The 14,524-nt window shown below is 37.2% G+C and overlaps 1 protein-coding gene across 1 annotated transcript in view; it reads right to left on the bottom strand.

Annotated features, from left to right (window-relative positions):
* LOC141451510 (uncharacterized) overlaps positions 1 to 11,631 on the bottom strand; it is a 45,647-nt gene extending 34,016 nt beyond the window's left edge. Inside the window, exons 1-7 of the mRNA XM_074122948.1 lie at positions 9,780 to 11,631; positions 9,562 to 9,692; positions 7,699 to 9,450; positions 5,788 to 7,557; positions 3,877 to 5,646; positions 1,966 to 3,735; positions 55 to 1,824 (exon numbers count right to left, since the gene is read on the bottom strand). Coding sequence (XP_073979049.1) covers positions 55 to 1,824; positions 1,966 to 3,735; positions 3,877 to 5,646; positions 5,788 to 7,557; positions 7,699 to 9,450; positions 9,562 to 9,692; positions 9,780 to 11,631 — 10,815 coding nt within the window. The remainder of the gene's footprint in view (positions 1 to 54; positions 1,825 to 1,965; positions 3,736 to 3,876; positions 5,647 to 5,787; positions 7,558 to 7,698; positions 9,451 to 9,561; positions 9,693 to 9,779) is intronic.
* Between the last annotated feature and the right edge of the window lie 2,893 nt (positions 11,632 to 14,524).

The following is a 14,524-nucleotide window of genomic DNA, read 5'->3' as shown; positions in this document are numbered from 1 at the left end:
AGTTATTTCAGAGGGAGAGGTAGCTATTTCTTTGGGTTCCTTAAATTCATCAACCGGAATTCCTTCCTTCTCTTTAAGTTCTTCTGGTTCTTCTTTGGTAAGCAGCTTCTCCTTAGCAGGTTCCTCTTCGGGTGTTGGTGTGCTCACAGGTGATTTCGCAGCTGCTAGTTCCTTCTCTGGACTGCCCACTTTATCCACCGCTTTGGTTTCTTTAACCGGAGACTTCTCGCTCTCAGGGCTAGTTTCAGGTTCAGCACTCAATTCTTTCTTTTTAACTACATCAGGAGTGATGACTTCCTTTTTAGGTTCTACGTGAGCAGGTGATAATAGTTCCGCTGTCTCCTCAGTAACTTTTAAATCGATTGTCTTACTGACTAATGTTACTTCTTCACCAGTGGTAAGTTCTTCTTCGTCGGTTACTGTCTCTTCAGGAACCTTTTCTTTAAGAGCTACATATTCTGGCACCTCTTTTAACGGTGATATCACGCCTGCTTCAGGCTCCTCTTTTTCATCTAGTTTGATAACCTCCTTATGGGCAGCTGGTTTTTCCTCTAACTGTGTTGGACTAATCTTCTCGCTTTCCAACGGAGCCAATTCTGACGCTTCTTCTGGCGAAGTGGGAACCTTCTTTTTGGGAATTTCATCTATTTTCTCGACCGTTAGGGGCTCTTCTTTTTCTGGCGCTACAGTCACTTCTCTGCTATCTAGAAGGGGTGATCTCTTACTTACTACTGGCGATTCTTCATCTTCTACTTCGTCTTTAACCATTTTTTCACCTTTTTCTGGTGAACTTATTCCTTCTTCAGGCACTAATCTCTTGTCACCTGTAATCACACGTTTTTCTTCAACACGCAAAACATGAGTCACCTTCGTAATTCTAACTCCGCCTGGTATTTCTTCCGTTTCGGTTACAGGTGATCTTACTTTTTCCAATTTGGTTTCTACAATTTCATCAGGCTTGATAACTTCTTGGTCTGTAGGTTTGGTAATTTCCAGTTTTTTACCTTCCATTGGCGACAGTCTTTCCTCAACTGGCTGAACGTCCTCTGGCGATTTGGTTACGTCTAATTCTTTAACTGGTTCGATCTCGTATTTTTCTTCTGAAGGGATTTCCTCCCTTTCTGGTGATGGAATTTCCTTCTTGGCGAACTCTTCTATTTTTGTCACGCTTTCTTTAATTGGTGATTCGATTCCGGGCAATTCTTTAACTGGGGATACTTTCTTTTCCACTATTTCTGGCCCAGTAGCTGTTAACTCTGAAGGCTCTTCAAGCTCAGTGATTACTCTTTTATCCACCACAACAGTACGAGTTGTTGTTACACGTGTGACTTTTGTTACCGTTTCTTTCGTAATTGTCTCATCATCCTCCGGTGGCTTCATATCATCTGTGACGGAAACTCCATCTCTAGTACTGGCTTTTTCAAATATTTCTTCTGAAGTTTCCTTCTCTACTACACTTACTGGTGATGGAGTTTTCTCTACGAATTCCGGTTGCTTCACTGGCGACGGTAATTTGGCCTTCTCTGGTGATTTTTCTTCCACTTTAGGTTTCTCTACAACAGGAGTAAGTTCTGTTACATCCTTTGGTTCCTTACCTGGAGACAGTATTTTCCCTAGTTGTTTCGCAGGTTCCTCTACTTTACCTAGATCCAATATTGTTGGAATTTCTTTACGCACAATTTCTTCAGATTCAGGCACTTTTATTACGTCTGCAGAATCATCTGCAGCAACCATTTTCGTTTCACTAGTTTTGTCTGTCACAGTCGGCTGTTCTACTACTCGTCTAGTCACGTCAACGCCTTCATCTGTGAAGTCAGTAACCGTCTTTTCTATTGTAACAGTTTTTAAAGTTAAGTCCCTAACTTCATTAATTATTTGCTCTTTTAATGATTTTTCAAAAATAGTATCTTTAGTTATTTCAGAGGGAGAGGTAGCTATTTCTTTGGGTTCCTTAAATTCATCAACCGGAATTCCTTCCTTCTCTTTAAGTTCTTCTGGTTCTTCTTTGGTAAGCAGCTTCTCCTTAGCAGGTTCCTCTTCGGGTGTTGGTGTGCTCACAGGTGATTTCGCAGCTGCTAGTTCCTTCTCTGGACTGCCCACTTTATCCACCGCTTTGGTTTCTTTAACCGGAGACTTCTCGCTCTCAGGGCTAGTTTCAGGTTCAGCACTCAATTCTTTCTTTTTAACTACATCAGGAGTGATGACTTCCTTTTTAGGTTCTACGTGAGCAGGTGATAATAGTTCCGCTGTCTCCTCAGTATCTTTTAAATCGATTGTCTTACTGACTAATGTTACTTCTTCACCAGTGGTAAGTTCTTCTTCGTCGGTTACTGTCTCTTCAGGAACCTTTTCTTTAAGAGCTACATATTCTGGCACCTCTTTTAACGGTGATATCACGCCTGCTTCAGGCTCCTCTTTTTCATCTAGTTTGATAACCTCCTTATGGGCAGCTGGTTTTTCCTCTAACTGTGTTGGACTAATCTTCTCGCTTTCCAACGGAGCCAATTCTGACGCTTCTTCTGGCGAAGTGGGAACCTTCTTTTTGGGAATTTCATCTATTTTCTCGACCGTTAGGGGCTCTTCTTTTTCTGGCGCTACAGTCACTTCTCTGCTATCTAGAAGGGGTGATCTCTTACTTACTACTGGCGATTCTTCATCTTCTACTTCGTCTTTAACCATTTTTTCACCTTTTTCTGGTGAACTTATTCCTTCTTCAGGCACTAATCTCTTGTCACCTGTAATCACACGTTTTTCTTCAACACGCAAAACATGAGTCACCTTCGTAATTCTAACTCCACTTGGTAATTCTTCTGTTTCGGTTACAGGTGATCTTACTTTTTCCAATTTGGTTTCTACAATTTCATCAGGCTTGATAACTTCTTGGTCTGTAGGTTTGGTAATTTCCAGTTTTTTACCTTCCATTGGCGACAGTCTTTCCTCAACTGGCTGAACGTCCTCTGGCGATTTGGTTACGTCTAATTCTTTAACTGGTTCGATCTCGTATTTTTCTTCTGAAAGGATTTCCTCCCTTTCTGGTGATGGAATTTCCTTCTTGGCGAACTCTTCTATTTTTGTCACGCTTTCTTTAATTGGTGATTCGATTCCGGGCAATTCTTTAACTGGGGATACTTTCTTTTCCACTATTTCTGGCCCAGTAGCTGTTAACTCTGAAGGCTCTTCAAGCTCAGTGATTACTCTTTTATCCACCACAACAGTACGAGTTGTTGTTACACGTGTGACTTTTGTTACCGTTTCTTTCGTAATTGTCTCATCATCCTCCGGTGGCTTCATATCATCTGTGACGGAAACTCCATCTCTAGTACTGGCTTTTTCAAATATTTCTTCAGAAGTTTCCTTCTCTACTACACTTACTGGTGATGGAGTTTTCTCTACGAATTCCGGTTGCTTCACTGGCGACGGTAATTTGGCCTTCTCTGGTGATTTTTCTTCCACTTTAGGTTTCTCTACAACAGGAGTAAGTTCTGTTACATCCTTTGGTTCCTTACCTGGAGACAGTATTTTCCCTACTTGTTTCGCAGGTTCCTCTACTTTACCTAGATCCAATATTGTTGGAATTTCTTTACGCATAATTTCTTCAGATTCAGGCACTTTTATTACGTCTGCAGAATCATCTGCAGCAACCATTTTCGTTTCACTAGTTTTGTCTGTCACAGTCGGCTGTTCTACTACTCGTCTAGTCACGTCAACGCCTTCATCTGTGAAGTCAGTAACCGTCTTTTCTATTGTAACAGTTTTTAAAGTTAAGTCCCTAACTTCTTTAATTATTTGCTCTTTTAATGATTTTTCAAAAATAGTATCTTTAGTTATTTCAGAGGGAGAGGTAGCTATTTCTTTGGGTTCCTTAAATTCATCAACCGGAATTCCTTCCTTCTCTTTAAGTTCTTCTGGTTCTTCTTTGGTAAGCAGCTTCTCCTTAGCAGGTTCCTCTTCGGGTGTTGGTGTGCTCACAGGTGATTTCGCAGCTGCTAGTTCCTTCTCTGGACTGCCCACTTTATCCAGCGCTTTGGTTTCTTTAACCGGAGACTTCTCGCTCTCAGGGCTAGTTTCAGGTTCAGCACTCAATTTTTTCTTTTCAACTACATCAGGACTGATGACTTCCTTTTTAGGTTCTACGTGAGCAGGTGATAATAGTTCCGCTGTCTCCTCAGTAACTTTTAAATCGATTGGCTTACTGACTAATGTTACTTCTTCACCAGTGGTAAGTTCTTCTTCTTCGGTTACTGTCTCTTCAGGAACCTTTTCTTTAAGAGCTACATATTCTGGCACCTCTTTTAACGGTGATATCACGCCTGCTTCAGGCTCCTCTTTTTCATCTAATTTGATAACCTCCTTAAGGGCCGCTGGTTTTTTCTCTAACTGTGTTGGGCTAATCTTCTCGCTTTCCAACGGAGCCAATTCTGACGCTTCTTCTGGCGAAGTGGGAACCTTCTTTTTTGGAATTTCATCAATTTTCTCGACCGTTAGGGGCTCTTCTTTTTCTGCCGCTACAGTTACTTCTCTGCTATCTAGAAGGGGTGATCTCTTACATACTACTGGCGATTCTTCATCTTCTACTTGGTCTTCAACCATTTCTTCACCTTTTTCTGGTGAAATTATTCCTTTTTCAGGCACTAATCTCTTGTCAGCTGTAATCACACGTTTTTCTTCAACACGCAAAACATGAGTCACCTTCGTAATTCTAACTCCGCCTGGTATTTCTTCCGTTTCGGTTACAGGTGATCTTACTTTTTCCAATTTGGTTTCTACAATTTCATCAGGCTTGATAACTTCTTGGTCTGTAGGTTTGGTAATTTCCAGTTTTTTACCTTCCATTGGCGACAGTCTTTCCTCACCTGGCTGAACGTCCTCTGGCGATTTGGTTACGTCTAATTCTTTAACTGGTTCGATCTCGTATTTTTCTTCTGAAGGGATTTCCTCCCTTTCTGGTGATGGAATTTCCTTCTTGGCGAACTCTTCTATTTTTGTCACGCTTTCTTTAATTGGTGATTCGATTCCGGGCAATTCTTTAACTGGGGATACTTTCTTTTCCACTATTTCTGGCCCAGTAGCTGTTAACTCTGAAGGCTCTTCAAGCTCAGTGATTACTCTTTTATCCACCACAACAGTACGAGTTGTTGTTACACGTGTGACTTTTGTTACCGTTTCTTTCGTAATTGTCTCATCATCCTCCGGTGGCTTCATATCATCTGTGACGGAAACTCCATCTCTAGTACTGGCTTTTTCAAATATTTCTTCAGAAGTTTCCTTCTCTACTACACTTACTGGTGATGGAGTTTTCTCTACGAATTCCGGTTGCTTCACTGGCGACGGTAATTTGGCCTTCTCTGGTGATTTTTCTTCCACTTTAGGTTTCTCTACAACAGGAGTAAGTTCTGTTACATCCTTTGGTTCCTTACCTGGAGACAGTATTTTCCCTACTTGTTTCGCAGGTTCCTCTACTTTACCTAGATCCAATATTGTTGGAATTTCTTTACGCACAATTTCTTCAGATTCAGGCACTTTTATTACGTCTGCAGAATCATCTGCAGCAACCATTTTCGTTTCACTAGTTTTGTCTGTCACAGTCGGCTGTTCTACTACTCGTCTAGTCACGTCAACGCCTTCATCTGTGAAGTCAGTAACCGTCTTTTCTATTGTAACAGTTTTTAAAGTTAAGTCCCTAACTTCTTTAATTATTTGCTCTTTTAATGATTTTTCAAAAATAGTATCTTTAGTTATTTCAGAGGGAGAGGTAGCTATTTCTTTGGGTTCCTTAAATTCATCAACCGGAATTCCTTCCTTCTCTTTAAGTTCTTCTGGTTCTTCTTTGGTAAGCAGCTTCTCCTTAGCAGGTTCCTCTTCGGGTGTTGGTGTGCTCACAGGTGATTTCGCAGCTGCTAGTTCCTTCTCTGGACTGCCCACTTTATCCACCGCTTTGGTTTCTTTAACCGGAGACTTCTCGCTCTCAGGGCTAGTTTCAGGTTCAGCACTCAATTCTTTCTTTTTAACTACATCAGGAGTGATGACTTCCTTTTTAGGTTCTACGTGAGCAGGTGATAATAGTTCCGCTGTCTCCTCAGTAACTTTTAAATCGATTGTCTTACTGACTAATGTTACTTCTTCACCAGTGGTAAGTTCTTCTTCGTCGGTTACTGTCTCTTCAGGAACCTTTTCTTTAAGAGCTACATATTCTGGCACCTCTTTTAACGGTGATATCACGCCTGCTTCAGGCTCCTCTTTTTCATCTAGTTTGATAACCTCCTTATGGGCAGCTGGTTTTTCCTCTAACTGTGTTGGACTAATCTTCTCGCTTTCCAACGGAGCCAATTCTGACGCTTCTTCTGGCGAAGTGGGAACCTTCTTTTTGGGAATTTCATCTATTTTCTCGACCGTTAGGGGCTCTTCTTTTTCTGGCGCTACAGTCACTTCTCTGCTATCTAGAAGGGGTGATCTCTTACTTACTACTGGCGATTCTTCATCTTCTACTTCGTCTTTAACCATTTTTTCACCTTTTTCTGGTGAACGTATTCCTTCTTCAGGCACTAATCTCTTGTCACCTGTAATCACACGTTTTTCTTCAACACGCAAAACATGAGTCACCTTCGTAATTCTAACTCCACTTGGTAATTCTTCTGTTTCGGTTACAGGTGATCTTACTTTTTCCAATTTGGTTTCTACAATTTCATCAGGCTTGATAACTTCTTGGTCTGTAGGTTTGGTAATTTCCAGTTTTTTACCTTCCATTGGCGACAGTCTTTCCTCAACTGGCTGAACGTCCTCTGGCGATTTGGTTACGTCTAATTCTTTAACTGGTTCGATCTCGTATTTTTCTTCTGAAGGGATTTCCTCCCTTTCTGGTGATGGAATTTCCTTCTTGGCGAACTCTTCTATTTTTGTCACGCTTTCTTTAATTGGTGATTCGATTCCGGGCAATTCTTTAACTGGGGATACTTTCTTTTCCACTATTTCTGGCCCAGTAGCTGTTAACTCTGAAGGCTCTTCAAGCTCAGTGATTACTCTTTTATCCACCACAACAGTACGAGTTGTTGTTACACGTGTGACTTTTGTTACCGTTTCTTTCGTAATTGTCTCATCATCCTCCGGTGGCTTCATATCATCTGTGACGGAAACTCCATCTCTAGTACTGGCTTTTTCAAATATTTCTTCAGAAGTTTCCTTCTCTACTACACTTACTGGTGATGGAGTTTTCTCTACGAATTCCGGTTGCTTCACTGGCGACGGTAATTTGGCCTTCTCTGGTGATTTTTCTTCCACTTTAGGTTTCTCTACAACAGGAGTAAGTTCTGTTACATCCTTTGGTTCCTTACCTGGAGACAGTATTTTCCCTACTTGTTTCGCAGGTTCCTCTACTTTACCTAGATCCAATATTGTTGGAATTTCTTTACGCATAATTTCTTCAGATTCAGGCACTTTTATTACGTCTGCAGAATCATCTGCAGCAACCATTTTCGTTTCACTAGTTTTGTCTGTCACAGTCGGCTGTTCTACTACTCGTCTAGTCACGTCAACGCCTTCATCTGTGAAGTCAGTAACCGTCTTTTCTATTGTAACAGTTTTTAAAGTTAAGTCCCTAACTTCTTTAATTATTTGCTCTTTTAATGATTTTTCAAAAATAGTATCTTTAGTTATTTCAGAGGGAGAGGTAGCTATTTCTTTGGGTTCCTTAAATTCATCAACCGGAATTCCTTCCTTCTCTTTAAGTTCTTCTGGTTCTTCTTTGGTAAGCAGCTTCTCCTTAGCAGGTTCCTCTTCGGGTGTTGGTGTGCTCACAGGTGATTTCACAGCTGCTAGTTCCTTCTCTGGACTGCCCACTTTATCCACCGCTTTGGTTTCTTTAACCGGAGACTTCTCGGTCTCAGGGCTAGTTTCAGGTTCAGCACTCAATTCTTTCTTTTTAACTACATCAGGAGTGATGACTTCCTTTTTAGGTTCTACGTGAGCAGGTGATAATAGTTCCGCTGTCTCCTCAGTAACTTTTAAATCGATTGTCTTACTGACTAATGTTACTTCTTCACCAGTGGTAAGTTCTTCTTCTTCGGTTACTGTCTCTTCAGGAACCTTTTCTTTAAGAGCTACATATTCTGGCACCTCTTTTAACGGTGATATCACGCCTGCTTCAGGCTCCTCTTTTTCATCTAGTTCGATAACCTCCTTATGGGCAGCTGGTTTTACCTCTAACTGTGTTGGACTAATCTTCTCGCTTTCCAACGGAGCCAATTCTGACGCTTCTTCTGGCGAAGTGGGAACCTTCTTTTTGGGAATTTCATCTATTTTCTCGACCGTTAGGGGCTCTTCTTTTTCTGGCGCTACAGTCACTTCTCTGCTATCTAGAAGGGGTGATCTCTTACTTACTACTGGCGATTCTTCATCTTCTACTTCGTCTTCAACCATTTTTTCACCTTTTTCTGGTGACATTATTCCTTCTTCAGGCACTAATCTCTTGTCACCTGTAATCACACGTTTTTCTTCAACACGCAAAACATGAGTCACCTTCGTAATTCTAACTCCACTTGGTAATTCTTCTGTTTCGGTTACAGGTGATCTTACTTTTTCCAATTTGGTTTCTACAATTTCATCAGGCTTGATAACTTCTTGGTCTGTAGGTTTGGTAATTTCCAGTTTTTTACCTTCTATTGGCGACAGTCTTTCCTCTACTGGCTGAACGTCCTCTGGCGATTTAGGCACGTCTAATTCTTTAACTGGTTCGATCTCGTATTTTTCTTCTGATGGGATTTCCTCCCTTTCTGGTGATGGAATTTCCTTCTTGGTGAACTCTTCTATTTTTGTCACGCTTTCTTTAATTGGTGATTCATCTCTGATGATTTCTTTATCTAATTTTGTTAGCTGGATTGTCTCTTTTTTGGGGGATTGGATTTTTTTTTCTATTCTTTGTTTTCCATGGACTTTTGTCACATAATCTTCTATGATTGTGCCGATTGTTTGATGTTGGATTTCTGTTTCTTTTAGGCTAATTGTACTTAGTATTTTTTGGGTTTCTAACTGTTTTTCTTGAAGTGTTAGTGTAGTTGGTATTGTTCTTTTTTTTGTTTTTTCCTCTGTTTCTTGGTCTCTTTGTTGTATTACTTTCTCTTCTTGTATTGATATTTTATGTTTTCCTTTTTTCTTCTCTTCAATTTCTTTGTTCTTTCTTTCTAGTTTCATCAATGCTTCCGTTTCTTCTATTATGCTGGCTATTTCAGTTGAAAATTGATGTTCTGTTATGGAATCTTTGCCTTCTGGTGTAGGAGTGAGATCTGGCTTTAATTCTTTTACTTCTTGCTTGATTTGCCTAGTAAATTCTTTTACTTCTGACATCAGTGCTTTAACATCCATTTCACTTATTTGATGTTCCTTTTGTTTAGCGCTGGATAAGGTGAGATCAATTACATCTTTGGTATCACATGTTATTTCTTCAAATTCTTCGAATCCCTGTTCAGGGATTCTTTTTTTTATACATATTTCGTGAATTTCTTCTTTTTTAGTATATTCTTTTGGTATTTTTCTTTTCTTTTCTTGAATCATTTCAAGGCATTTATCTACATCTGCCATTTCATCATCTACTAATGATTTAACTTCTGATGTTAGAATTTTTTTCTTTGTCACTTCTAACGGTTTTCTGGATATTATACTTGGTATGCTTTGTTTTACAATTACTTCTTCTCCACCTTCAGCTGTTGATATGTCTTGATAAATTTCTTTTGAAATAAAAGTCTCAATTTCTAATTTTTCTTTATAATCTAGTTTTTTATCTAATTTACCTAAGTCTTGTCTTTCATGTCGTATAATATTGTCTGATAAGTTATCTAATTTCATTGTTTGAAGATTGTCGTCCGGTTTCGATCCTAATGAGTGTGCAATTGGTTTTAATGCTAGAGTTTCTTCTTTTGGTGACAATTTAGTCAATATATCTTTTTGTATTTCCATTAATTCTGTTAATTTGTCTTGTAAAGTGACTTCAACTTTTTGGGAAACTATATCTTCTGTTTCAATTAATTTCTTTAGTTCTAAATCCATTTCTGTAAGCTTGTCTATTGTTTCAACAGCTATTATTTCATCCTCAAAAATTTCTTCGTCTGCTAGGGATGGAGTTATTCTATCTTTTAATTCAATTGTACTTCTATCTTCTATTTTCGATGGTTGGCTAAAAACTTTTTGAAGTTCCTTAATTTTTGTTCCGACTACTTGTTTAGTGTGCGTGGGAGTGACATGGGGACTTTCCTTGACCGTTTTTTCTGTGGATTTTTGTACATCTTCTTTGCGTAAGATTTTAGCAGTTTCGTCTGCTTTTTGTGTATGCTCTTCAATACGTTTAACAATTGATTTGACATCTCTAATAGGCGAAGTAATTTCAGATAGTATAATTTCTTTTTTCTCAGTTTTATAAGGTTGGATTAACTCGACATCGCTACCTTCAATCGGGCTTACACTTGCGTCACATGTATTTAGCGAATCCGTGGATACGGATACTTCGGCAACTAAAACTGGTAAAGGTGACAGTGCTACAGTCTCTGTTTCAACTTCTATTGGACTACTAGCTTTATCACTAAATATTGCTTTCTTCAGTTCTTCTTCGAGAAATTCTACAGGATTTAAAGGAGCAGCTACATCATCAGCTTGTATAGGACTAAGTCCTGCATCGGTTAATTCAGCTTCTTCAATTTCACTATTAACTAAAGTATCCGAAATAAGTTTAATTCCACTGCTGGCCGGTTGTTGGGCCAGACTAGTCTCAGACATAGTACCTCTTGTCAAACTAATGCCAGTGTCAGTAATTGGATGAGAAGCACTTTCATCACTTATTGGGCTTTCAAATTGAGGCGATGTCTGTGAATCGTACGTGTATATACTTTTCTTGCCACTAAATATTACAGTATCTTCCTTCTTTTTCTCTTTCTTCTCTGGCGGTATTATATACTCTTGAAACGATGAATCCTCTTTATTCGCTTCTACTTTGGAATCAATATCAACTGTGTGCGATGAGGTTTTCTTTCCAGCTAAATCTCGTTTAGTTGTAGTTAAACTGATGTGCGATTGAGATCTAATTGAGATTTCAACATCGTGCGCTGTATATAATGTTAATTTACTTTCAGAAGTAGCGCTTGCCTCTTTGGTTCTCACTTCTTTACGACCAATGATCAATTCTATAGTTGGTGGTTGATCAGTTTTTGGTTCAGACAATGGTTGAAATGTATCACCACCACCCAAAGGACTTGTACCTCTGTCGGAATGTGTATCTTCTGTTTCCTTGCATACAGGTAATTTTGTTGCCTTCTCTTTATCATCTTCATTGACACCACCAACTCCCCCCACAAGTCTTTTTATATCTTTAGTCTTTTCAACATCACCAAATTTTGGATGTTCACGATATTTAGAATCTTTGACACCTTTTTCATCATCTGGGGATGATTGTACAATTTGTGCTAAATGTAAATCCCCAGGACGTGACCTTTGTAGGAGGAGAGAGCTAGCACTGGCTGTTTGATATTGTGGTATACGACCCTCTTCAACGGGAGTCGGTGTTTCCAATGGAAACTGTTCTTGGAAACCATCCGTGTCCAAGGAATCATCATCATCTTGTGGTGAGGCTGTGGCCACTGTGCCGTGAAACATAAGAACATGTTATCTCTGACACATTTTTGATTGTTTTTGTTTCCTAACTATTAGTGTTTTGCTTTGATTACCAATAGCCACAACACACTCCTTTCTATCTTTCTCTCTCGCTCGCTTTTATTCTCTCTTCAGGTGCCAAAGGTGGTGGTGGGGGTCAGGTGGGTAGATGAGGATGGTTTGGTTAGAAATAAAGGGAATATAGTATATTTAATATATCTATTTATAATTATATAAAACAGCAATTAAAAATATAAGAAGCTCTTCTCGATTCGCTCAGGTTAAAAAATCATTCAAGAAAGCCTAAGGAGCTAACTACAGTAGCAAAAATAAAGTATTTATTATAAAAGTACTTATTGTGCACGCAGTAATACGAACTGTGGCCAATAGCGGCTTTTGGTCAATTTTAACACTAAACTGTTGTCAGAATTTTTTCTTTAGTTTTGTTTTTGCTAATATTCTGTCAAAATTTTTGATGTTTGTCTTTTTTCTGTTTCAGTGACATCACAACATGCAAATAACACTTGTGAGTGAAAAGTCCTTTATACTCCCACTTCTGTCGTCAGTTTTTGTGCGTTAAAAAGAAATACTTCTTTCTTATCTTTAAAAAATAAAAATAAAAATTCATATTTTTACTTACGGTTGGTGGTATATTTTTAAATTCACAAAGCAGACGTCGCTCCACATTTCTTTAAAGAAATTTTTTTTTTTCTTTTTTTTTGAAACACTTACAAATAATATATATTTTTTAAAGTTTTGTTTAGTTTTGTTTAATACACATTAATACTTTTCGTTCTTCAAGATACTACTTTATAATATAGTTTTGTTTTTAATTTTGTAAAAAACAAGAGATGTGAATCTATTTATTAACACTGTATCATTTATAACCAAAACTTTGTATAGTTTTTTATTGTAAATAAACTGAGATTTAAATTTTTAATTAACAAAATATGGAAAAATGTTGTTTTATTAAAATTGTTTAAATTTTATTTTAATTGAAAACAAAAATATTGCATATCTGCCGATTCAAAAACCCATATTTATTCAACTAAGTCAAGTGCTTATCATTGCTTATTAATTATATTTTGAAAATGTTCTAAATTATTAGGCTAAATTTAAAGTCAATGCATTTTATATATGTATATATATATACTACCAATTACTAATACTAATTTCTATTAAATTTAAAAAAATAAATAAATATATAAATAAATAAATCAGCATACACTAATAGCAAATAAAAGATAAATAACCTAATTAAAAGCAAAAATAAAAATAAAAATTTCCAAGCAAATTATTAAAACAAAAATATATATTTTTAGGGGAATGTGAAGGTTAATGTTTGGATTATATTGTGGCGGTTATTTTAAGGAAAAGGGGAACAAACATCTCAAAATTGTAGTATTTTTTTTTTTTAATCTCTTTTTCTAAATTTTGTATTGATGAACCTTTTTTCCTTTGTAAATTATCTATGTTAATTTTAAACTTTTACATATACACAACATTAAGAGTATAAGATTTAGAATTAAAATAATTTGTCTACAATTGAAGGCGTCATTTAAAAATTGTTAGTTACAAAAAAAATGGAAATATTACATTTAAAGACTGAGCGACTAACAATATTAGACTTTTTATTTCAATTTATAGTTATTGAAAATGTGAATTTAGGTGTGTTTTTTTTACCCCTAAATGATATCTACGCTAACTAAAACTATCACTTTGAGGAAGAAAATCCGACATTATTTGTTATAAAGATTGTGTTGAAAAAGGTTTGTCCTAAATAAGCTTAAAACCTTTCCTTGATGTCTTATCTTGGAAAAAATGGTTTGACTAGAAGTTTTAATGCAAAAAATGTCTACGATACAAAGGATGAACTTTCGTCAAAAGTATTACCGAATAGCACTCTTAAACTTTAACCCTATTTCCGTAAATAAAGTACCGCGCAAACGAGTGTATTACGAAACATTGTATTGAATCTTGTTATTCAAGGAATCCATACGTTAACAAGTACAGAAACTTCAGAAATTAATCTTAAAGTCATTGCAGACTAGACGACATTCAAGAAAAATTTATTGAAAGCAGACTTTCTTGAAAATAAATTAAACTTTAGATTCATTAAAAATTTACCTCCATCATTCTGTATTTTGAAAAAAAAACGAAACCGTTAAAAGCGAGAATTGGCACACAATTTATTCGATTTTTTTTAGAAACAAATAACGATTGAGACCACAACATGTAAGATCATCTCTCTCTTAGATGCTTTTTAGAATTATTGGACTTAGGTTCGATCCAAGGAGAACTGAAGATTCTAAGGGAGTTGCTACGTCAAGGTTTCCTCTAAAGAGAGGTTAATATTCGTTTTCCTATTTTACGAAATTAGGATTTATTAGAATTTTAAGGATTAAATTACCAAGAAGAAATATGCTGAGTTTTTCTGGAATCCTCTGAGAAACTGTTCCTTAGGAGTGAGAAGTGCTAGCAGTAACAAAAGGGAATTAATCCAGTGTAGTGCATGCAATAGAACTTAGGCTCAATTTGGTTCCTAATCCACACAACGTAAGAGTACATACTTAACAAATATTTCTTGAAAATTTACCCTATACCCTTTTAAAATTCCACATTTACACGCAAGAAAAATTATTTTTTTTTTTCACCACTTTTGCGCACAAATTTAAACTTAAAGAAACGATTCGAGAAAGAAAGAAACAAAGTCTATTTTTGTGGATCAATCTCGCGGAAGACAGCGTGAACCCCATTACTTATAATTTAAAACAAACAAATACATATGTCCATAGTATTCGTGGGTTTCCGAAAAGCAATCTTCCAATTCCTAGGGCCAAAAAAATCCTAATGTCCTTCAAAAGCACAAACTACGCAACATAACCAAAAAAATGTG

This window comes from Rhodnius prolixus, unplaced genomic scaffold (genome assembly GCF_049639745.1).
Source record: "Rhodnius prolixus isolate KJV_2025 unplaced genomic scaffold, Rpr scaffold_8, whole genome shotgun sequence".
Lineage (NCBI taxonomy): Eukaryota > Metazoa > Arthropoda > Insecta > Hemiptera > Reduviidae > Rhodnius > Rhodnius prolixus.
This window is presented reverse-complemented; position numbering and strand designations above follow the sequence as displayed.